Source organism: Piliocolobus tephrosceles, chromosome 5 (genome assembly GCF_002776525.5).
Source record: "Piliocolobus tephrosceles isolate RC106 chromosome 5, ASM277652v3, whole genome shotgun sequence".
Lineage (NCBI taxonomy): Eukaryota > Metazoa > Chordata > Mammalia > Primates > Cercopithecidae > Piliocolobus > Piliocolobus tephrosceles.
Window position 1 is genome coordinate 102,073,926 of NC_045438.1, and position 22,871 is coordinate 102,096,796.

A 22,871-nucleotide genomic window follows, 5' to 3' on the forward strand; every position below is an offset into this window, starting at 1 on the left:
CATTTTAGCATTTAGGAAAAATTCGCATATGAAAATTTTAGTTAGGATCTTTTGTCTTTCCTTTTAAACATTTGTATAGAATCATAGTCAAATCTGTCTTTTCCTTTCTGCAGTTTTCACATATTAGTTGAAGAGTTGAAGAAGTCACTGTTTCATTGTTTCTGTATGATGGTGGCCAGTGGTGTTCTGTGAAGACAATTTGCATGCATCTTCCAAACACTAGTGATGGAAGAAAAATGCTCCATCCATCTATTACTTCATTATTTAACTCATTCATCTGACAGCGACTGAATGTCTACTATATTTTAGTGTGCTACGTCCTGAACAGACAAAGGATATTTTCATCTGAGATTTCCAAAGGAGGTTTCCCAGGGAAGAAAACATTTAATCAGTGTTTTGAAGGATGGATGGTTTTGGAGAATTCAGAGGGAAGACAAAGATATCTTAAGTGCATTATAAAATTATAGGTCCTTTTCATGAACTCATGTTATATTTGCTGTTCTGCCCACTGGGGAAGGAGTGAATTTTAGGATTGGAACCCTAAATACTTTCTGTCCTGCTTTCTTGTCAAGGGAAAAGGTCAGTAACACAGATGAACAGATTTAGGAAACAAGTTCAGGAAATAGAGTGCTAATCTCTGCATTTACGTCTACAAAGCATGCAACTGCACGCAGACTGATAATAATCTTCATTGTCTTCAGAAAGTTACGGTCAATTCTGCTCTTTCTATGGTGAGCTTGGTTTATTAAAGTATTCCAGTGAGGTGGGGTAGGAAAGGGTGTTTGGCATGACTCTCAGCTCGGCTCGGCTGCAATTCGAGCGTGGCCCCACATGAGGGCAGACTTGCCACGGAGAGAGGCTCCTCTCCTCTTAACCGTTTTCCTGACGGAGCGTGCATCTGTCTCAATCACAATAATAAAAACATCGATGCCTCTTGTACTTTTTGTTCACTAGGAGCTACATAAATAGAGTCTCCTTGCATCTCAGACATCATGAATGGGAATGAACACATACAGCATAATATCAGACTTTCTACCAACTCGCATCAGCGGAAAGGATCTAGTTTTCTGGCCCTTCTCTTTTCTGTGAATGAAGCAAATTGAGATGAAATGACTTTCCCAGGGGCCCCGAGGCAGGAATTGGAGAGTCGGAGCACAAACCCAGGTTCCTAAATCCAAGATGGGGAGACACTCAGTATGCAAATCTGAGCATTGCACATTGAGGCTGAACCAAAGGGGGAACAAATCAGGTCTCTTTAAAGCTACATTGGCTATCATTTATATTTATATACAAAATTCAGAAGACTTTTATCTTTGAAAACATCTAAATGTAGTCTTACCTCTGAGTTATAAAAGTCTTAAGTAAACACATAAATTTTAAGTTTTAAGTCTAGAACGACTCACAGGTGGTCCAGGTGGTCCGGGTTTCCCAGGGGGTCCGTCGCTGCCCTGCAAGGGATATATAGACTAATATCAGCGGCGTAGACGTTTCTACCCCAGGTTTACAAACTATCTTCTGAAATTAATCACAGAGCCGTCTTCTGAAATCAATATGACTTGCCATGTTGTTTCAGCCTTGTAGTCTCATACAGCTGGGCTCTCTCCTTTACCAAGGAAATACATTTCTAGACCACAGGACAGGTGAAAGGCCTTTTCCTGTACCCATTCAGATTCTCACAGTGTGAGCTCCAGAAATGAAGCTTGTTTTTAGATGGAGCCAGACAACCCAGGTGCTTATGTCCTGGACTTCCAGTGCAGCTGGGGGAACTCTCCCAACGTGGAACTCTCCTATGAGCAGGCAGTGGGCTCTGGGATTGTGGCTCTGAGTCAGCCCTAACGTTGAGCCTCATTTCTACCACCTTCATCTTTTGGAAACCAGAGGGGACATGAACATAATTTGATGAAAGTAAAAAAATCACAACCTGTGTTGTGTCTGCAGAAGGGAAACTTCATCTTCCATTTCCTACATTAATATCTGACTTTACACCCTAGTCAGACACATCTCCCTGAACAGAAGCAACTGTGGTATAGCACTGTTTAAAGCAAATGGTCACTACAATATGAACAGTCTTAGTCTTACAGGAGAAGCAGACTGAAAATAGAATTTGTGAAAATGAATTCAAGTTGAAAGTTGAAAAATGTATTTCACTTCTAGTTTTACAAACCATAGATGTTTATTGGTCCATAATAAGCAGAGCTATTGAAGTCCCTCTGGTGTCTCTCAGCAGTTCTTCCTATAACTCTGCTTTTCTCTTAAAATAGTAGGCTCCTAAAATCTTTTAAGTCCCTCTATAGCAGGGGAAATGGCAAGACATGGTTAATTAAAAAAGAATTCAGATAGAGTAAAATTTCTACTGACAATGTCCAAGAATTTTGAGGGATTTTAGTCCATTTTAGCCCACAAATGTAATCAAGGACTTCATTCCAATACCCTCCCATTTTTTGGTAACGAAAGTATCATAAAATCTTTTGTTTGTATGTTTATCAATAAAAATAAACTGTAAAGTTTTTCTTGCACTGCTTCTGCCTGAGAATATATAACAAAGAACAAGCATATAGTTTCTTTTCTCAAACTGCTTTGATGGTGGCTATCTCTCTAAGACATGTCATATTCTGCTGACAACTGGCAGTGTCCTTCAAAGAATTATGTCATAGTTCTAATGACATAATTCATTATGTCATTATGTCTAATGAGTCAACAAACAAGGAAAAATATGTGCCTATTGAAAAGCCTTTTTTTCCGCCTCTGGCACAATTAAAAGTCATATCTTCACTCTCATTTGTGCCCCAAAGCTCATCTCAGTGTGGGATTCCCATTAACTTCAAAGGCAAGTCTATGACTGAATAATTTCCATAGAGAACAGAGAAAAAAGGCTGGTGGAGTTGGGCAAGCTCCTTGGGATAAAATCAGAAAAAATTGTGCAGTGACTATCTAGAATAAAGGCATTGTTTCCTTCAAAATGTGTTGAGATTCCTTTGCTCCTTGATGTCATTATTCTCCATGTTGGTCAGGGAACTCGTGTCCTGATGAGTGGGTGGAAGCTGCTTGAGTGGCTCATGTGGACTCTTGATTCTTATTTCCCCAATCTAAATAGCTAGGCTTATCCACTTACTTGCTGGTTCTGCCTGGACTAGGGCAATAGGGCCTGTTTAGATCTTAAATGGGGTAAACATGTGAAACTGTGTGGTGTCCTGTCTGAGACTCATCTATTGCTGGTCCTCCTTTCTGACTATGGCAACCCATCTGTCCAATAACTGATCTCCCCAGGAAACAAGCTATCCTGGTTCTTCAGTACATTTCCCCCATGACCGTCTAGGGACAGAACTTCTAGACTGTCTCTGCAAGCTCTCTGGTTACTAGAATCTTGGTCCTGAGAGCCAGCCCACTGTCTGGAGCTTTTGGAGGTAGGGCCTTTGGGAAGTGATTAGGTCATGAGGGTGGGGCCTTCATGAATAGGATTAGTGCCCTTATAAAGGAGGTCCAAGGGAGCTTGGTCACCCTTCTACTATGTGAGGACACAGCTAGTAGGAGACATCTATGAACAAGAAGGCAGACTCTGTCAGACACCGATTCTGCCAGCACCTTGATCTTGGACTTCCCACACTGCAGAACTGAGAGAAATGTGCATAAATGTTTGTTGTTTATAAGCCACTCCGTCTATGGTATTTTGTCATAGAAAACTGACAGCCCCTGTGGCTGGAACTCCCTGGTACACACTACATTACTTGCATCCTTTCAGGAGGCTTCCCCACCCAATCCTTCCACATAGATGCTTGCCCAGGATCCTGAATCCAGCCTGAACTTTTGTTTTATGGTTCCAATGTTCTATTTATCCTTTCTCCTAGGAAAATATCTCCCATGTTGAGAATAACCTTTGGACCGATATTCTTCCAAGTCCACTACAAGAATAGCTACTCTCTGCCATCATTTCTACTTTCAGGCTTTGCTTGATTTTATGGCTCTCTCTGTGAAGAGTCTCATCATGCTCCCACTCCAAGCCCCAGTTTGGATAGTAAGTGAGGCTTTTCCTTCGTACCTTTTCACCTTTTGCTCCTGTGGGACCAGGATGTCCAGTTCTTCCCAGTAAGCCCTGTAAAACACAAAACTAAGTTTGTTACAGAAACAACAACTAAATGGCCAAAGGGTATTGGAAGTTGGTTACTAAAACTTACACATTTTGAAGGTCATTTGATCTTAATTAAATAAGCCCTAGAAGCTTATATTTCTTCTGGCTGATACAGCAGCTATATCCTGCTGATAAGCCCTTGGAAGGGTAAAATGTGTATTTGTGGTCGCTTTTTCACCTTGGTCAACCACATGTAATGACCTTAGTTGGAACCTTTTGATACACTTAAGAACCTAGTCTTGCTGTTTAAATGGCAATTTACATAACATTATGCCTTCCTAAATGAGCTATAGTTTTGGTAGGGATCAATATTTTAAACACTTCAAGGCGGCAGAATTAACAGTGTACATATTGAGTTATATGATCTGCATTTTACCACTGAAAAATAAAATTTAATTTTAATCCTGTGGGAACAGAGTTAGCCATAATTTTCATAGTTTCTTTCACAACTCTTTGTCATCGTTTTTAATTTTAGTGAACAATTTAAAGCCAGGTTTGTTCTATATAACTGTGGTGAAAGCATAAATGACACAACTTTAATTATGGAAAATCCTTATTTCAGAACATTAAAAATACATAATTACATTCCTACTGGTGTGGTAAAGACTCTGTCGGCATAGGAACTCTAAGAAAGGATGAGGTGGAGAAGCTGAAGCATGTGCTGGGTTGCCAGATTTAGCAAATAAAAACATAATATTTGGGATGAACGTATGCTAAACAATTATTTGTTTATCTGAAATTCAAATTTAACTGCATGCACTGTATTTTATCTGGCGACTCTAGAATTAAACTCTGTTTGAATGAGAGATTGGGTTTGGCAATAAAGGAAAAGAGATTCTGTTCTAGGAAAACAAGACAGTGAAAGACACAAAGGCTTTGATGGTGTGTTTGAGGGTCAGTGAAAGCCTTGACTAAAATAGAGGTATTTTAATTTATACATAGGAATAACAATAAATGAAATCCAATAATCCTTAGCCCACTTTTTTTTCCTTTAGAAAATAAATTTTCAGTTTGTGCTGCCATTTGACTATCTCTTCTAAAGGTTAGTGCCAAAAAATCATAAATAAAAAATAGAATGCTCTTTTATATGCAATTTCTATTTCAAACAGACTAGCTTAATCACAGACTGCTTTCTGGTCTGATGGAATTCTGATGCAAGTCCCCAGAACACTGAGCAGTCTTAAGTAATTACTAAATGAAAATCTGAGAGCTTGGATGAGGCTACTTTTCCAGGCAATAGCTGGACAATCTACATAGAGGCACAGAGAACAAAATGCAATTAAGAAAATTAATTCACCTTGCATCATCCCAGCAGATGTAAACCATGAGTGCAATCATTTCAACAAATACTTACAGGGGGTCCAGTTGGGCCTGGAGCACCTGGAATGCCTGGAATTCCTTGAAGACCCTGGAAAAGATAGTTCCTACCATAAAATCTGTTATATCATTAGGAAGAAGGCATTTTAGTTAATCAAATATTTTGACCACTGAACATTAAACACTTATTTAGCTAATTGAGAAACATAATGTATGTCATATACAAATACCCTTTTTTAATTCTAATTTTCTAATTTCAAAAATGTAACTTTTTCTTTAGGGGTGCAAGTGATTTTCGGTTATGTGGATAAATTGTATAATGGTGAAGTCTGTGATTTTAGTGCACCCATCACCCAAGTAGTGTACACTGTACCCAATAGGTAGTTTTTCATCCTTCACTCCTTGCCTGTACTCCTCACTTCTGGGCCTCCAGCATCCATTATATCACTCTGTATGCTTTTGCCTACTCATAGCTTAGCTTCTAATTTTAAGTAAGAATATGTGCAAATACTCAGTTTTAAACAGTAAGAAGGGTGAGATAAAATGCCATGACATGGAATCTGAAGCAAACATAATTTAATCTGGTGATTCATAGAGCATTTCTTATTTTAAAGAGCCATTCCGTCAGCAGTAGTATCTAAGAATCTCGTACTGGTAAAACATGGAAATACAAATTTTAGATTGGCAGAATGCCATTGAAGAAATACATGATTACACTAAAGCTCCATTCAGCTTAGGAAAAATGGAGTATGTTTTATGATATAATATTCATTTTAGCTCATCAGTTTATTACAAGGAGAAATTTGGCTCATTGGTGAATTTAAATTTGGAACCCTTTCATGGCTTAAGCATAATAATGGATAGATTTCCCCTCCCTCCCCTCCTCAGATTTGTAGAATAGCACCAATTATACCGGATAGGATTTAGGATGCTGATACATTTATATATCAAGGAAGAACTGGCAAGATTAGCTAACTTATGTAATTAGTTTTGAATATTGTTAAATAAATTACATACAATTTATAATATGAAATATTTTGCAATTATTAAAATCATGTTTTAAAAAAGTTAGAAAACATGCAAAAATACAAGTCACAAATCTTATATAGCACAGGGTCTACATTTTTAAACAATTTTAAATGTACTTCCTAAAAGATGGGAATGATACATACAGGCTTTTATTATTTTATCACAGCAAATAGATAAAAATTTTATCAGAAACTTTAGTGTTAGATGTGTGTTTTAGAATTCTGGATTATCACTTCATTTCACAGGTAACATGATATACATACTGAATATTATGTAACACCGCAGTGGTGCCTGAAGCAGTGCCCTCTAATAAACACACAAATATTTCTGTGGCAAAACACGATATTCTGACAGAGTGGGATAGACGAGCTCTGTGTGAGTTAGGCCAGATTTGGCTGCCAAATGAACTTGCTTGGGAAACAAAGCCAAACTTGGGAAACATTTGCAGGGTTTTCAGAGGCTTTGGTTTTGGAATTTATAGATGGGTGTTGTTGATCTCATTTGGCTCTGTGTCTCTACCCAAATCTCATCTCAAACTGTAATCCCCATATGTAGAGGGAAGGAGATGATTGGATCGTGGGGGTGGTTTTCCCCATGCTGTTCTCATGATAGTGAGTAAGTTCTCAGGAGATCCGATGGTTTTAGAAGTGTTTGGAAATTCCTCCTTTGCTCTCTCTCCTGCCGCCTTGTGAAGGTGCTTGCCTCCTCTTCACCTTCTGTCATGATTGTAAATTTCCTGAGGCCTCCCCAGCCATGTGGAACTGTGGGTCAATTAAACCTCTTTCCTTTATAAATTACCCAGTCTCAGGAAAGTTCTTTATAGCAGTGTGAAAATGGACTAATACAGTTGTGGACCATGACATTACTATTACCAGAAGTCCCTCCTGGGTAGTGGGAATAGGGAGAAATTTTATCTTTTAGTGCTTTTTTGTATTTTTCTAATTTTCAGTAATGAACTGATATCACTTCTATAATGAGAAAAAACTATTTTAAAATATTCTTTTGTTATATCAGACAACCATGTGATACATCAAGTTCTAGATTGAATGATTCCACTCTTTCAGGATTTAGTCTCTTTTACTGAGTAAAATATTTTTTCTATATTGCTATACCATTCTTTGTCATGATACAATTCCTTTACCTTTCACTATTATATGCATTTTCATATACTTTGTAAATATTATACGACATGGCCGTGGAAATATTACTGCATATTGATTATGAGCATTCTATAGGACTGAGGTGGATCAAGGTTCTTTGCATCAGTGGGATCAAGGACCAAGTTCTTCCAGGTTTGTCCATTCAATGCCAAATGGTGTTGTGTGTTACTTCAGGTCTATTCATGTGATATGATATGAAGAAATGTTTAAAAATTCTACTTGAACATGCTAGAATTCCTCATGTCATATCCTCATGTCCTTGGGCCAAATCTTGTGTGTATTTGTGTTAAAGAATGTTGACATATTTTGTCTCCAAAATTTTATCAATCTCATTGGCAGGGCTGTGTGTGTGTGTCTCTGTGTGTGTGTGTGTGTATGTGTGTGTGTGTATGTATGCATGTGTGTGTCTGTGTGTGTGTATGTATGCATGTGTGTGTCTGTGTGTGTGTGTGTGTGTATGTATGCATGTGTGTGTGTCTGTGTGTGTGTGTATGTGTGTGTATGTATGCATGTGTGTGTACATGGGCATGTGTGCATGTGCAGGCTCTACATATCGGTATATGGTATTAGTTCTTTTTATTCCCCTAACATTAACTTGTATACAGGTTTATAAATGCAAGGTAAAAACATTTCCATTGATAATGGTACCTCTAAATGGCTGGAGATAATAAATGTTATACTATAAATTTCTTTACCTCAAAATACCCATATTTCCATAAAATTCTTTCTATATGTACATGCATAAAATATATGTATATATGTTTTTTTTTGCTACTTTTAGTCTCAACACTGAATCAGTCCAGAGATGTTGAGTTAGTCTTTAAGTAGCCTAATTTATAAGCTTGGGATTCATTAACCTTTGATGACCACATTAAACTTTAAAATAAACCTCAGTCCATAAATAAAAAATCATTCTCAGCAGCCTTTCTCTGAAAAAGCTGAAATTCTGTAGTAAAAGTAAAAGTTACTATAGATGCATAAAGGGCAATAAGATAATTTTAGAAGACAAGATGGTCATTAAAGAAGACAAATGCATATTAAAGAGTAGGACAGTCAATTTAACATACAGTGCCAAACTAACATACAAATTAATATTTATTACAGAGATATTCAGAGATCATTGGAGCTACGTTCTTACCCTGCTCTGATATTTCATTTTGCAAGTCCCAGATCAGTTGCTACCAAGAATATTTTCTGTTGCTATAATATCTGGCTGATGATATTTTTCATGTCTAATTTATCAATTATTGCCCTAAAATATTATAGGAAGACCTGCATTTCAAGCAAGAAATCACTCCATCAAAGGTTAGCATGTGTTCCATTAGCATCTTCCAAGTTGCTACCTTGAGCTGTGCAACAACGTCTGTGAAAAATGTGGAAGAAAATGTTGCTTTTCTAAGAGTAATAGACAAGCAGGCAACTCCTCTCTCTCATTTTCCAAACAGATGAAAAACATAATAATTAGAAGTCTCAAAGAGATGGGGTGTCCCTCTGTACGTTTTCCACTTAGAGTAGAATAGACATTTGAGATTTTGTAAGATTAGATATTAAGTTCATACTGTGTGTTGAAATGGTATAGTTCATTGGCCAGTTGGAAATGCACATGTTTTTGGTCAAAGTTTTATTCACTTTGACAAATCAACAAATTGTAATTTCAAATAATATCTGAGACCAAGTAGAAGATGAGATTATATTCATTATTTCCCATCTGCTAGAGAGAAAACTGCAACACCTTATTCCCTCTACAAGGCCTAAAGGAGTCAATAGGTTACTTCAGATTTATTCATATTATTCACGTGATGTGAAGAAATAATGGAAAAGAATCTCCCGAACTTGCTGGAACTCCCCATGTGACAAGTATTGTGCACAATTTTGTGAACTGTGTTGAAGAATTTATGAGGGGTACCAAAGAAAAAGCCCACTAAAGTGTGGGGAATATTAACAATGGATTTCAGTTCACTAAGAGAGAAAAGTGCCTGCAGAATCGATGAAAATTAACTTCTAGTGACTTTAACTTAGAGTTACTTATACAAAACCTGAATTCCAATTATTTCCTGATCTTTTCGTTATTACCTTCTCAATTGCCTCTAAAGCCTACCTTTTGAGTGGAGGCAGTTCAAAGCTGTTGGACTATGAAAATCAGTTATTGTGCTTGTACTTTAGTAAAACCTTCTGTGGAACATGAGGAAGCAAAAGCACAATAAGTTATTTTGAAGATAATGTTTTATTTATGGATGAAAATAAATATTGAATGTATTTGGTATTAAATTTTTAACTTGGGAAAAAATCAAACCTCAAAGTTTTCTAGATTACAAGCAATATTAATTAGAAACAATAGTACATGATGATTGCTGTAATGTAAAATATAACTCCACCTAGAAAAATAGATTTTCTTTATATAGTTATGATTTTCCACAATAACGTCAGGGTTAATACATGCCAGATGGCTTACTTACTTTCATTAAGAATTATTAGTATCAAAACTGTTTAAACTAACAGCAATTCATCATTCTAATTGGTTTTTCTAAGAGTTAATGTGAATTATGTAGGAAAAAAATTATGTCCTGAGCATCACCATGGCTTAGAGTCAGAAGATTATGCTATTATCTCAAAAGCACATTGGACTTGGAACCTTAGTCCAGAGGGTGACCAGCTGATATAAACTAGAACAAGAAGATTCTTCTGACAGTTTTTCTTCTCCCAAGAATTTGAAAGCTGAGCAAAGACGCAGACAATCCAAGGTCGCTGAAGTTTAATCAGAGTTTAGTGGTACCCAGGGAAGCTCTGCTGGGTTCTCAAATGCCCTTACTTCTAGTCTGGTTGTCCAACTACTATTCCTTTAAATCTCTTAGCTACCCTGGGAGTTTTTTGAGTAAACTTTCCTTTCCCCCTTTCCTTTACTTTTATTTTGCAAGAGCTGGAATTGTTATCTGCTAAATGAAAACAGAAAAATTATAACTGACATATTAACTTTGTGCCTTAATTTCCTTGTCTCTAAAACTGGACTGTTGGTAATAAACATAAACATGTCATTTAAAATGTGTCAACATTTTAAAAGCTCTAAGTGGTCTTTGTTTTTACTGGTTCTAGCATTAGATCTGAGCTATAGAAAAATTAACATTTTTACTCTGTTGAGCCACGTAAAGAGAATCAATATTAGGACTGTATAATCAGAAAAGAATCTGTTACCTCATCGCCTTTCTCCCCAGGTATCCCAGGGTAGCCCCGTTCTCCTTTGCTTCCCTAAAAAGACAATACATTCAGCTAGCACATACAATCATTTTTCTTATCTTTTAGAAATGAAAAAAATCTCTTCTAAGAACACTTGGGGCATGTAATTTGGACAGGGTCAGGGAACAAATAAATGGCAACATTTGCAAGTGGCTTTTTCATCTCTCTCTCTCCATATATATCTATATATACATGTATGGATTTTAAAAGTTGTATATTTTCAAATATCGGGTTCCTTTTTTTCATACTGAATTGAGGGTCCCAAGGTGAAAGTGGAGGAGAGAATTTCTTACCTTTGGTCCCTCTCTGCCTGGGATTCCTGGAGGACCCCGTGGCCCTATATCACCCTAAGGACAGAGGAAGAACAGAACTGAGAGGATGCATTACATTGTAACCTATAGGGTTCGTAAACATTCAGTCAGGCTTCTCACCTTCCGGGCCATGGAATCATACTTTCCAGGCTCACCAGCGCCTCCTTCTTCTCCTTTGTTGCTTTTCAGCCCTGGGACACTGGCTTGGCAGTTGCCACAGAAATTCTAATGAGTATAAAGATAAGGTTACTGAGAGAGTCATAAAAGCCATCTATAAAGGTGAAGTTTCATGTGATGTGAAGTTCTTTTGGAACCTTTGTCAGAGATGAGTGATATAGATAAGTCACTCTGCTTTCAGAAACTTGATTTATCCAATTTAAAAACATTAATTTTGTGAGGTAAAAACTATTTTCAAAGCTCATCAGTGATATCTGTTTATGATATTGATGAGCTTTTATTTTAAAAGCAGGTCTCCAATGACATTTATTATATAATAGAAAATTCCAAATAAATAAGGAAAAGACACCTAAGTCAAGAACAAAAACTGAAGTTCAATTGTTTAGTAGAATGTTTTAAAAGGGAGTGGTAATAAAGTTTAGAAAACCCAGTACAATTACAGAATTCATACAACCTATAGCATAAATCATTTTAAAAACAACAACAACAACAAAAAACTGCAAAGAAAGGATTTGTCCTTGTGGGAGCAAAATTAGTTCTCCAACTACATACAGTTTATTAACATTTTGTCGGTGCAGGCACTCTAGAGAAATAATTACTTGACTGACATAGACTTGACTCCTAGGTCAAATCCAAGTGACAATAGGAAATCTAAGTGAAATTACCTTTCCATTGCCTTCTGTGCAACCTTTAGCTGATGTGGGAAAGCTTGACTTCCAGTGTCTGAGCTCATAAGATAAACATAACTCTCATCACACAGCTAAAGAAAGAGTGTGTGTGAAAAGCTCTATATAGGCTTATTTTTAAATAAATTGTTGGAATAAGAATATGACCAAGAAAGGCACAGAATAAGGGCCACTGAGTGGGGGAGATAGTTTAACAGTTGACAGAAGGTAGGACAACCTAAGTTTCCATTCTTCCATCCTTTTCCCTAAAGGGAAGAATCTTTAAACATGAAAAAGAAGTGAAGCTTGCCATTGATAAGAAGCTGGCAAGAAAGCCCATGGCTATTCAAATTCAATATTTTTGACATAATGAATAGCACTGTAAATCTGATTTTCAAACATGGGCTCCTTGGAACACTAAATTTGCATGATACTGAAAAGCTTGCAAGGTGTGATGGTTAATACTGAGTGTCAACTTGATTGGATTGAAGGATGCAAAGTATTATTTCTGGGTGTGTCTGTGAGGGTGTTGCCAAAGGAGATTAACATCTGAGTTGATGGACACTCAATATGGGTGGGCACAATCTAATCAGGTACCAGTGCAGCTAAAATAAAGCAGACAGAAGAAGGTGGAAGGGGTTGACTTGCTGAGTCTTCTGGGCTTCATCTTTCTCCTGTGGGGGATGTTTCCTGCCCTCAAACAGAAGACTCCATATTCTTCGCTTTGGACTCTTGGACTTACACTAGTGGTTTGCCACAGGCTTTCGGGCCTTTGGCCACAGACTAAAGGCTATACTGTCAGCTTCCCTACTTTTGAGGTTTTGGGACTTGGACTGATCCACTATTGGCTTCCTTCTTCTTCGACTTGCAGACAGCCTATTGTGGGGCTTTACCTTGTAATCACATGAGTCAATTCTCCTTAATAAACTCCCTTTCATATATACACATATACCATTAGTTCTGTCCCTCTAGAGAACCCTGATGAATACATGAGGCAAATCATCTCAAAAATGCTGGGTTACAGCAATCTCATTACTGGGTATATACCCAAAGGATTACAAATCATTCTACTATAAAGACACATGCACATGTATGTTTATTGCGGCACTGTTCACAATAGCAAAGACTTGGAACCAACCCAAAAGCCCATCAATGATAGACTGGATAAAGAAAATGTGGCACAAATACACCATGGAATACTATGCAGCCGTAAAAAAGAATGAGTTCATGTCCTTTGCAGAGACATGTATAAAGCTGGAAACCATCATTCTCAGCAAACTAACACAAGAACAGAAAACCAAACACCGCATGTTCTCACTCATAAGTGGGAGTTGAACAATAACACATGGACACAGGGAGGGGAACATCACACACTAAGGGGGCCTGTTGGGGATGGGGGGCTAGGAGAGGGAAAGCATTAGGAGAAATACCTAATGTAGATGACGGGTTGATGGGTGGAGCAAACCACCATGGCACATGTATACCTATGCAACAAACTTGCATGTTCTGTACGTGTACCCCAGAACTTAAAGTATATAAAAACATGCTGGGTTAAACAGCTCTCTTCATGGTGGTCTTTCTTAGAGTCTGAATATATAAAATTTCCAGATGAATTTTACCACCTGGATTATTTCACAGGGACAATGTATTGGCACAGGAGTTAAATATATATATATTTATAGAACCATTACTGATGATACCTGAAAAACTATGAAGATAAAAAGACACTTGAGAACTTAAGAGAAACAAAAGGATTTCCATATTTCAAAAAGTATGAAAAAGATAATTATCTGCAGACACAAACATGACATCTCAATATGGAGCAAAACTTTGGCTTATCAATATGGAGCAACATTTTAGAAGAGAGTGTTCAACTGACTATTTTAGTAAAACATTAAAAAATGATAATCATTATGACAAATACAATTTCTAAGAGTCATTTGAAACTGACTTCATTTTCTTTGGGTTAGGGTTACCAGAATGGTAAATTTACAATAACTGAGTTTTATTAACATTCTTGGAAAAATGTCTTAAGATTTTCTCATGGAAAGAATAAAGATGCATCAATTATTAACCAATACACAATGTCATTCAAAGAGGGATTGATACAGTGATTAATCTAAAAGGAGGCCTTTGAAGGGGCCTGTAATTATGCCAGTTCTTTTTAATACTTTAATCAAAGATATTTTTGCAAACAGAAAGCAGGATGATCAAATTGGCTAAAGACTCAAGGTAGAGAGATATAGTGTTAACGTATGGGGTAACAGGATCAGGATTTAACATGATGTTATTACATTGGCCTGACAGATCCAACCCAGAATCTAAATTCCTGTATTTGGACTTTGTTCGGGGAACTACATGCCTCCCCTTGCTTCTATTGTATACAGTTTGTGGAGACTATCAGTCAAGATGTCCTGCTCTCTATGGACTCAGAACCTCAGTGAAATGACACAGAGACTGGAGCAATGGCAGAGCGCGTTCATTAGAGGGATGATTCCCGGGTGAGACTGTCAATTAGTTCCACTTCTGAGAGCCCTGGAACCCTGGTTCTGCTTCCTGTCAGAGCCTATTCATGGTCCTTTGATCTGTTCTGTGAGATCCCATATTCTACCAGTATATTCATTTCTACTAAAGCACACAGGTTTCTCATCCTTAAAGAACCCTAAGTATTCTGAAATGATATAACTCCTGCAATCCTGCTATTTCCAACACCACTGTCTCGTAAAGAATCTAGGACTTAACGTCTGAGGACCTATGTTCCTGTGTTAACGTTACATTTACTTGCTGTGTGACTCTGAAAAAGTTACTTAACTGTTGAGAACTTCAGGTCTGTCATCTATAGAATGGGAATGCTGCAACAGGCTGAACTCATAAGATTATTATGGAAATTAAATGAGATGATATAAGTAAAGTGGCATATTGACTGGCCTGTAATTTTAACTCAATAAATATAAGATTTTCCTGAAATTCTGACCAATATTCTTCTCTGGCTTATAAAAACTGCTGGCTTTTGGAGGTCTTAGAAACTCCTTTAATATATTTTTATATTTATATTCATATTTACACTTATGTTTATATATTTATTCTCAAAACTCTACTTTACAAATGTATATGCTAGAACTCAAGTCTTTTGAATTCAACTAAACAGATATTTCTGCCTGCTTACTATTGTGCAAATAATTGTGTAAATCACTGGGCTAAATGCTAGAAAACAAACTAAATTATATATATCTAACTATAGTCTGTGTGTGTGCGCGTACACATACACAATGTCCATTCATACAAAGAAAGATATAACACATTGTGTTTGAGTATGAAGTCAAGAGCCTGATTTTCATGTGGGCTCACTCAGTCTTAGCATACCAGGCAGAAACATGCAAATACACACCCTTACATATGTGCCATTATCAACCCCCCAGTATGTTTTACTGATAAAATACAGGGAAGTATTAGAGATTTAAAAAAGAGATAGCAAGATTAATTCCCTGAGATGATAATAGGTAGAGGTGATTTTTATTGAACAGAGTAACAGGTATTAGGGCAGGTTTCGACAGTGGAATTTTGTAAAATCCCATGACATCAAAATTCAGCCTTGTAAGTGGCTATTTATAGAGCAGCACTGATTTTCATCTTGGGACTGACCAGGCCAGATTTAGCGAGAAGGATTCGCTTTCACGGTAGTGAGCCAGGGTGAGTCAACACCCATTAAGAGAAAGACGTTCCTCCAGAAGAGAGAATAATCTACTCCAGGGTGCTAATGACATAATTCCTTCCCTGTAGCCAATTCATAACTATACTACCCACTGCCCTCCACCCCCGCTCCACCCAAAATGAGAGGCTGGTAAAGAAGAGAATGAAAGAATTACGATAAATGGCACAAGATATATAAGATACATGTTTATTTTCCTATCTTAAAGATGTCCTGCCATTTAAAAACTAAATTGTAGTTCCAGCTAAGCAATTGACTCAATTTCTGCTAAATATTTTCTTTGTGATTTTTCTGGAAATTAACACATAATTTCTTACACAGCAATAGAGTACCTTGAGCAAAGCACCGATGTCTCCCAAGAGAGGAAGTGCAATCTGTGGTTAAGAGGGTAAAACCAAAGATATGTATTTATATATGAACACAATACAATATAAACATACAGTACAATAACATACAGTACAATATAGATATTTTTCCTCAAAATGCCATGAAACTTCTAGTGTCTCACTTTAGAATCACTGGCTTAATATTATGTTTTGTATCAAGAAATGTGTACATGGCACTGATAGAATTCAGAACAAATTTTGAAAAATGTTCACTATTCTCTCATGAACGTGCAAACACACATATCATCATTTTGACTGTGCATCCCTATTTTATATTTTCATGGTAACCTTTATGCCGTCCCTGGTATATTATTGGTTTTAAATAATACATAAAGATAAATTATTTATTAAAAGGAAATCACTCCTCTGGCAAACACATTATCAGGCTGTTGAGAAATATGAAAACTACCAGGTAAGTTTGCCTTAAAGTTATTTCTCATGGAAGTTCAAAAGAACCTACAGTTGGCTCAAGTGATAGGCAAGACAAACACTGAAGGAATTTGGACCACATTTTGGCCACATGTCTTCAGATGTTCTTTCAGAGAGACACTGTGTAAACCCAAGTAAAATTTTGTAAGATTCCCAGAAAAATGCACAAGTGATTCACTCAACAGTGGCGTTAAAGTAATACCAAAATATGCCTCCACACGTAGCTTATAAAGGCACATAAGGCCCAAACACTGTGGGAGGTAGAAAGGATTTGTGAGGTTTAGAACTGAGAAGCCAGATTTGGATTTTATTATACAAGACTCTTAATACAATGTCATGTACCATATGGCCTCTCAAATTATAACTGCCGAGTCTGAGGCTATTTAAAGGGATTTCACTGTTGCTCAAAGCAAGGTTTAACCTAGAATAAAACTTTGAAACACACATTTAGTGCCTAAACCCATTTTCTAAGAGCCTACTCAAGTCAGTTTTCATAATTTAATCATTGCAACATTTTAAAGCTACAGAATCAATGGATCTGTACCATATTGTAGGCAACTTACCTGCAAAATTTCATTTAGAAAAGTGAAATTCATTTAGCCACTAGCATTAGAAAAAATAGAAATCATGGCAATATATTTTATCTCAATTTTCAATGGGATTGAGACATTATATGCCAAGGCTCAGCCTGGGGCAAAATTGTACAGTTGAATTATACCCTTAGGAAATAAGTATTCATCACACACACAGAAATGCTGACCCAGCCTGAATTCTTTTTCTCTCGACAAAATAATGGGGATAAACAAAATCACCAAGCAGTCACTGAACATTCTAATTAGTTTGGACAGCAAAACTTGCTTGGGAGGCTGTTTGGCTTCTGGGTGCATTTAAGATACATAAATCAGACAAGGTCTGTCTACATACCGGGTCACCTGGGGGGCCTGGCAGGCCTGGCTTTCCATCCCTCCCTGGAACTCCCTGAAAACAGAGGTGTCCATGTTCAATCTTTGCACATTGGCACAGATGCAGATTAAAATGGGAGAGGGTAGATAAAGAAAGTCCTTACATCATTTCCTGGAGTCCCTGGGGTTCCTGGCAACCCAGGAAGACCTCGAGGACCCTGGAAAAGGAGGGAAATAAAAACAGTTACTTATGAGGACGGTCTTTCAGTCATTTCCCCCAAGTAAGCAAGCTGGCTTTGCTGTGCTAAAAAATTAGTTAAGTAGCTTACCTGAATACCTGGCTCTCCAACTGGTCCTTGGGAGCCCTGAGTACAAATGAGATTTTATTATCAGAATTCCACCAAGAATGTCCATAAATTATCCAAGTGACATAAAAGACTAAGCATTGCAGTTTACTTGGAGGCACAACAGGGTTTGCCACTGTACACACAAGGAAAACTGCAAAGTTGGCCAAGACTTTCAGGTCGCAGGTGAATAACTTAACCAGATACCTGTTGCTGGAAACATCAACATGATTTTGTTCAGAGACTTGGGACATCTATCTCACTACCATAATCTGTCACTGCACATTCATGACGGCACAAAGAATGCATCCAAATTCCATCTGTCAGAAACTGACCGCCCACAGGGGTAACTGGTTCAGGGCTTCTTTTCTTTTCTGCTTTCAACTTTGAGTCATTTATCTCTCGGAAGACATCACCAGAACCAGTGTTCAGTGACAAGAGTAGGAGGTAAAACACTAATCAATGATATTTTCCTGCTTTTAGAAAATTGGAATTTGAGATAAATAAAATGAGGCTGGGGGATTATCAGGGAACTTAATGATGGTAGCTGTACTGCTCTTATGTAACCATGAACTTCTGTAAGAGGAATTTGCAACCTAAGTAAGTCAAGAGCTGGTTTCTTAGCAGTTGACTTCAGTAACTACTCACTGACTTTTCCTTTCTTATTTAAAGAAATAAATATTCATATCACAGCTCTTGCCAAAGGTACTTTTTCCCTCTCTTTCTATTTATGCTCAACCACCATCACTTCCCTAATAATTTTCTTTTCTTTTCTTTTCTTTTTTTTTTTTTTTTTTGAGATGGAGTCTCACTCTGTCACACAGGCTGAAGTGCAGTGGTGGAATCTCGGCTCACTGCAACCTCTGCCTCCTGTGTTCAAGCAATTCTCCTGCCTCAGTCTCTTGAGTAGCTGGGATTACAGTCACCCGTCACCACACTCGGCTAATTTTTGTATGTTTAGTAGAGATGGGGTTTCACCATGTTGGCCAGGCTGGTCTCAAACTCCTGACCTCAAGTGATCCACCTGCCTTGGCCTCTCAAAGTGCTGGGATTACAAGGATGAGCCACCAGGCCCAGCCTCTAATAATTTTCTGATACAAGTTTTTACTTGGTTTAATTTCCATCTCCAATGGTCTTTTACATTCTTGCCTTGGCAAATCAGACAACCCTCATTCACAACATATCCCTTTACTACTTACACTTTCTTTTACCTTTTCATGTTAACTTCAATATAAAGATGTGATATTGTGATAAAATAATATTTGGTTTCTGCCCTCAGTTCCTGGCACAGAGCTCCTAAAACCCTCGTAAATTCCTGAACAATAGGTTGCTAACATAAACTTTTGTTCTAATACTTGTTTTTTGGCCCCGGTTGACACAGAGCTTCTAATCCCTTGGGTTTCTTAGGTGACAGGAGAGTCTTTTGTTCCAATGAGGTGACTCTTGGTGGACTCCTTGATAGGAGCTGATCACCAGAAAGACCAAGCCACAGTTAGAAACTCCGCCTTTCAGCCCACCCCGCATTCTCTGAAGAGGGGAGAGGGGCTGGAAATATAGTTAGTTGTTTATGTTGCTGACATGATGAAACCTCCATAAAATCCCAAAATATGAGGTTTAGAGAACTTCCAGGCTGGCAAAAACACCCATGTGCCAGGAGAGTGACACACCCCAACTCCGCGGGGACCGACGCTCCTACACTCAGGGACCCTTCCAGACCTCTCCCTTTGTATCTCTTCTTCTGACTCTTCAACTGTATCCTTTACTGATACCATAAACCAGTAAATGTAAGAAAGAGTTACTTGATTCTGTGAACCACTCTAGCAAACTACAGAACCTGAGGTGGAGGTCATGGAAACTTCCAGTTTATAGCTGGTTGAACAGAAGTAATGAAGGCCCAGATATGCAGTTGACCTCTGAAGTAGGGGTCGGTTTTGTGCGATTGAGCCCTTAACCTGTGGAATCTGACGCTAACTCCAGGTAGATAGTGTCAGACATGAATTGACTAATAGAACATCCAGTTGATGTCCATTGGAGAATTGATGAGTAGGGGGAAAAAAACCCCACACATCTGGTGTCAGAATTGTATTATGTTGAATGTTAAGAGCATAATAGGAAAAAAGTTAGTTTGGTTTTCTATTACACCACACAGGACAATTTTCTAAATTCATGTCATTAGAATAACCATTTATTTCTACTTTTCTTGTTCAAAAATATTTTATGTCTTTTCATAGTAAATGAAAATTGTATATTTATTATTATTTGGTCTACAAGTGTGGATATAGTGGTCGTTGTTAATAGCGGCTGTTCTAGGCTCTGTCCTTATAGTTTACATACTTTAAAAACGCCCATTATTTGTTTTTACCATTGAAAACACCATCTCTTCATTCTGAAGACATTACTCAGACCTTTTTGGTGTCATTTCACTTATGCGTACACCATTCACTTTAAATATTAACTTCTTGTTTTAACTTAATTAAAAACAAGCTATAATATATAATGACCTAATATTAGGCAGTCATACCATCTTACAAATATGCATTTGTGCTTTTTAATGTATAGATTAGAGGTGTAGGTTAAATGACTGCTTCTAATCCAAATTAGTTTATGTGTGACCAGCATCTGTAAGTTAATAAACAAACAGCGGGTACCGTCTCTGTGCTTAAGTGATACAACCTCAGTGCCCATCAATCCTTTCTGGATAGTGTTTATTTGTATTTCCTCCTCTGACCTTTCTATTCTTTTCACCTTGTTAAAATCTGACACTGGATTTTGTTTCACAATATTGGAATCAACAAGGACTGAATGAATTTCACTTACTGTTCTGCCAGGAATTCCTACCCCTGGTGGGCCTACGTCCCCTGGGGAACCGTGAACACCTGGAAGTCCTCTCTCACCCTGTGAAATGAAAGGCTTCTGTTAGTGCAAGCCTCAAGAGATATAAACTTCTCTGCTATATTTTGTTAATTATTAATTTCTTAAAAATTAACTAAATATTTGTATACCTTTGGCCCACGTGGACCAGGTGCTCCAGGATTTCCATCTAATCCCTAAACGAAAAAAATAGATGAATACATTGAATACGTATCTTCTTCTAGAAAGGCTATAAACACATTAGAAGTTATAACTAAAATGTTTTATCACTCTTCATCTTATTTGAATAAATCTTTTTCTATAAAAGAATAAGGAACAGGGAGTACACATTTCAATAGGTTATAGATTTTGTATAGTTGTTTTAAAATATAAAAGATTTTTATTTATAAAATGAGGCACCTGATATTGAGAACTATTATTATTATTTAATAACGTAAGTTCAAAGGCGATGAGAAACAAAGGCACATAAAACATATTTTAAAAACATTGGTTATTTAGATTTTCCAGCAGTCCAGTTTTCAATGTCCTGGGAAGAGTCTGGGTCACAAAGACATTTCTGCAAATGACAAACCACGGTGATACCTGCAAAACCTCTGGAAGGGAAAATTCAGGTAGTTTTTCTGTTTTACAATACTGTCCTAGGAAGTTTTATGGTTTAAAACCAGTGTACCTGACTGGGATTCATGGATCTCTACAGAATCCATGTGTAGGATTCAGGGGACCTAGGAATCTTCCAAAATCATATGCAAAATGTTGTATGCATGTATATTTTCTTCAGAAGAAAGCCCTTTGCTTATCATACATTTAAGAGGTTTTATCTCTGATTTAAAGAATAAGATGCCTGTAATCCCAGCATTTTGGGAGGCCGAGGTGGGCAGATCACTGGAGCCCAGGAGTTCATGACCAGCATGGATAACACGGTGAAGCCCCATCTATACAAAAAATATAAAAATTAGCCAGGAGTGGTGGCATGTGCCTGTTGTCACCACTACTCAGGAGGCTGGGGTGGGAGGATCACTTGAATCGCGGAGGTCGAGGCTGCAGTGATCCATAATTGTACTACTCTGCTTTAGCCTGGGTAACAGATTAAAGACCCTGTCTCAGAAAAAAAAAAAAAAAAAAAAAAGAGTAAGATGAATAGATGAATATTTATTTTTTCCCCTGACTTTTATTTTAGGTTCAGGGGTACATGTACAGGTTTAGTACATGGGTACATTGCATATTGCTCAGGTTTATTGTATGAATGATCCCACTACCCAAGGAAGTAAGCATAGTGCCTGACAGTTTTTCAACCTTGCCTCCCTTCAACTCTCCCCCATCAGTAGTCCTCCACGTCTCTTGCTCCCATCTCTACTATGCTGGTGTGCAACCAATGTTTAGCTCCCACTTATAAGTGAGGACATGCGGTATTTGGTTTTTTGTTCCTGCATTAATTTGCTTAGGATAATGGCCTCTAGCTGTATCCATGTTGCTGCAAAGGACATGATTTTGTCCTTTTTATGGCTGCATAGTATTCCATAGTTATATATATCACATTGTCTTTATCCAGTCCACTGTAGATGGGCATCTAGGTTGAATCCATGTCATTGCTATTATGAATAGAGTTGCAATGAACACACGAATGCATGTGTCTTTTTGGTAGAACTATTTATTTTCTTTTGGGAAAAGAAACCCGTAGTGAGATTGCTAGGTCAAAAGGTAGTTCTGTTTTAAGGTCTTTTTTCCTTTTTTTGCAGACCTAAACTTATTCCCATACTTGTGATCTGAAACTAGGAACCCACAAGCAGTAATTAATGAACTTGCAAGAAATACATTAACAAAAGGGCTAATACTTACCGGTTCCCCTGGCAGGCTCTTCCCTGGAGGACCAGCCTCACCTTTTGGACCTGGAAGCCCAGGAGGGCCTATGATCCCACCTGGATCTCCCTGTGGAAAACAAAGTAAGATTCTTACTTTGATGCTCAGGTTCATGGTGGGAAGAGAGGAGGTAGTGGTTTCCATTGTTTTAAGTTGTCATCATAGCCAGTCAAACTTCATTCACTCACTCACTCACTCACCGACTCAATAATATTTATTGAGTACCTAATTCATGACTGTTCAGTGCATTTAGATTTTGCAGTTAGTTATATTAGCAGTATCATGAAACATATGCGTGTGTGTGTGTGTGTGTGTGTATATATATATGTATATGCACAAAAGGGCATATTTATTAAT

The 22,871-nt window shown here is 37.6% G+C and overlaps 1 protein-coding gene across 2 annotated transcripts in view; it reads right to left on the minus strand.

Annotated features, from left to right (window-relative positions):
• The window catches only part of COL19A1 (collagen type XIX alpha 1 chain), a 341,119-nt gene that overhangs the window by 52,188 nt on the left and 266,060 nt on the right, over positions 1–22,871 (minus strand). For both annotated transcript variants that reach the window (XM_023230284.2, XM_023230285.1), the window contains exons 25-37: positions 22,494–22,583; positions 20,789–20,833; positions 20,604–20,681; positions 17,772–17,807; positions 17,607–17,660; positions 17,465–17,518; positions 16,058–16,099; positions 11,295–11,399; positions 11,157–11,210; positions 10,822–10,875; positions 5,481–5,534; positions 4,037–4,090; positions 1,404–1,448 (exon numbers count right to left, since the gene is read on the minus strand). In XM_023230284.2, the coding sequence (XP_023086052.1) occupies positions 1,404–1,448; positions 4,037–4,090; positions 5,481–5,534; positions 10,822–10,875; positions 11,157–11,210; positions 11,295–11,399; positions 16,058–16,099; positions 17,465–17,518; positions 17,607–17,660; positions 17,772–17,807; positions 20,604–20,681; positions 20,789–20,833; positions 22,494–22,583 (765 nt within the window). The remainder of the gene's footprint in view (positions 1–1,403; positions 1,449–4,036; positions 4,091–5,480; positions 5,535–10,821; positions 10,876–11,156; positions 11,211–11,294; positions 11,400–16,057; positions 16,100–17,464; positions 17,519–17,606; positions 17,661–17,771; positions 17,808–20,603; positions 20,682–20,788; positions 20,834–22,493; positions 22,584–22,871) is intronic.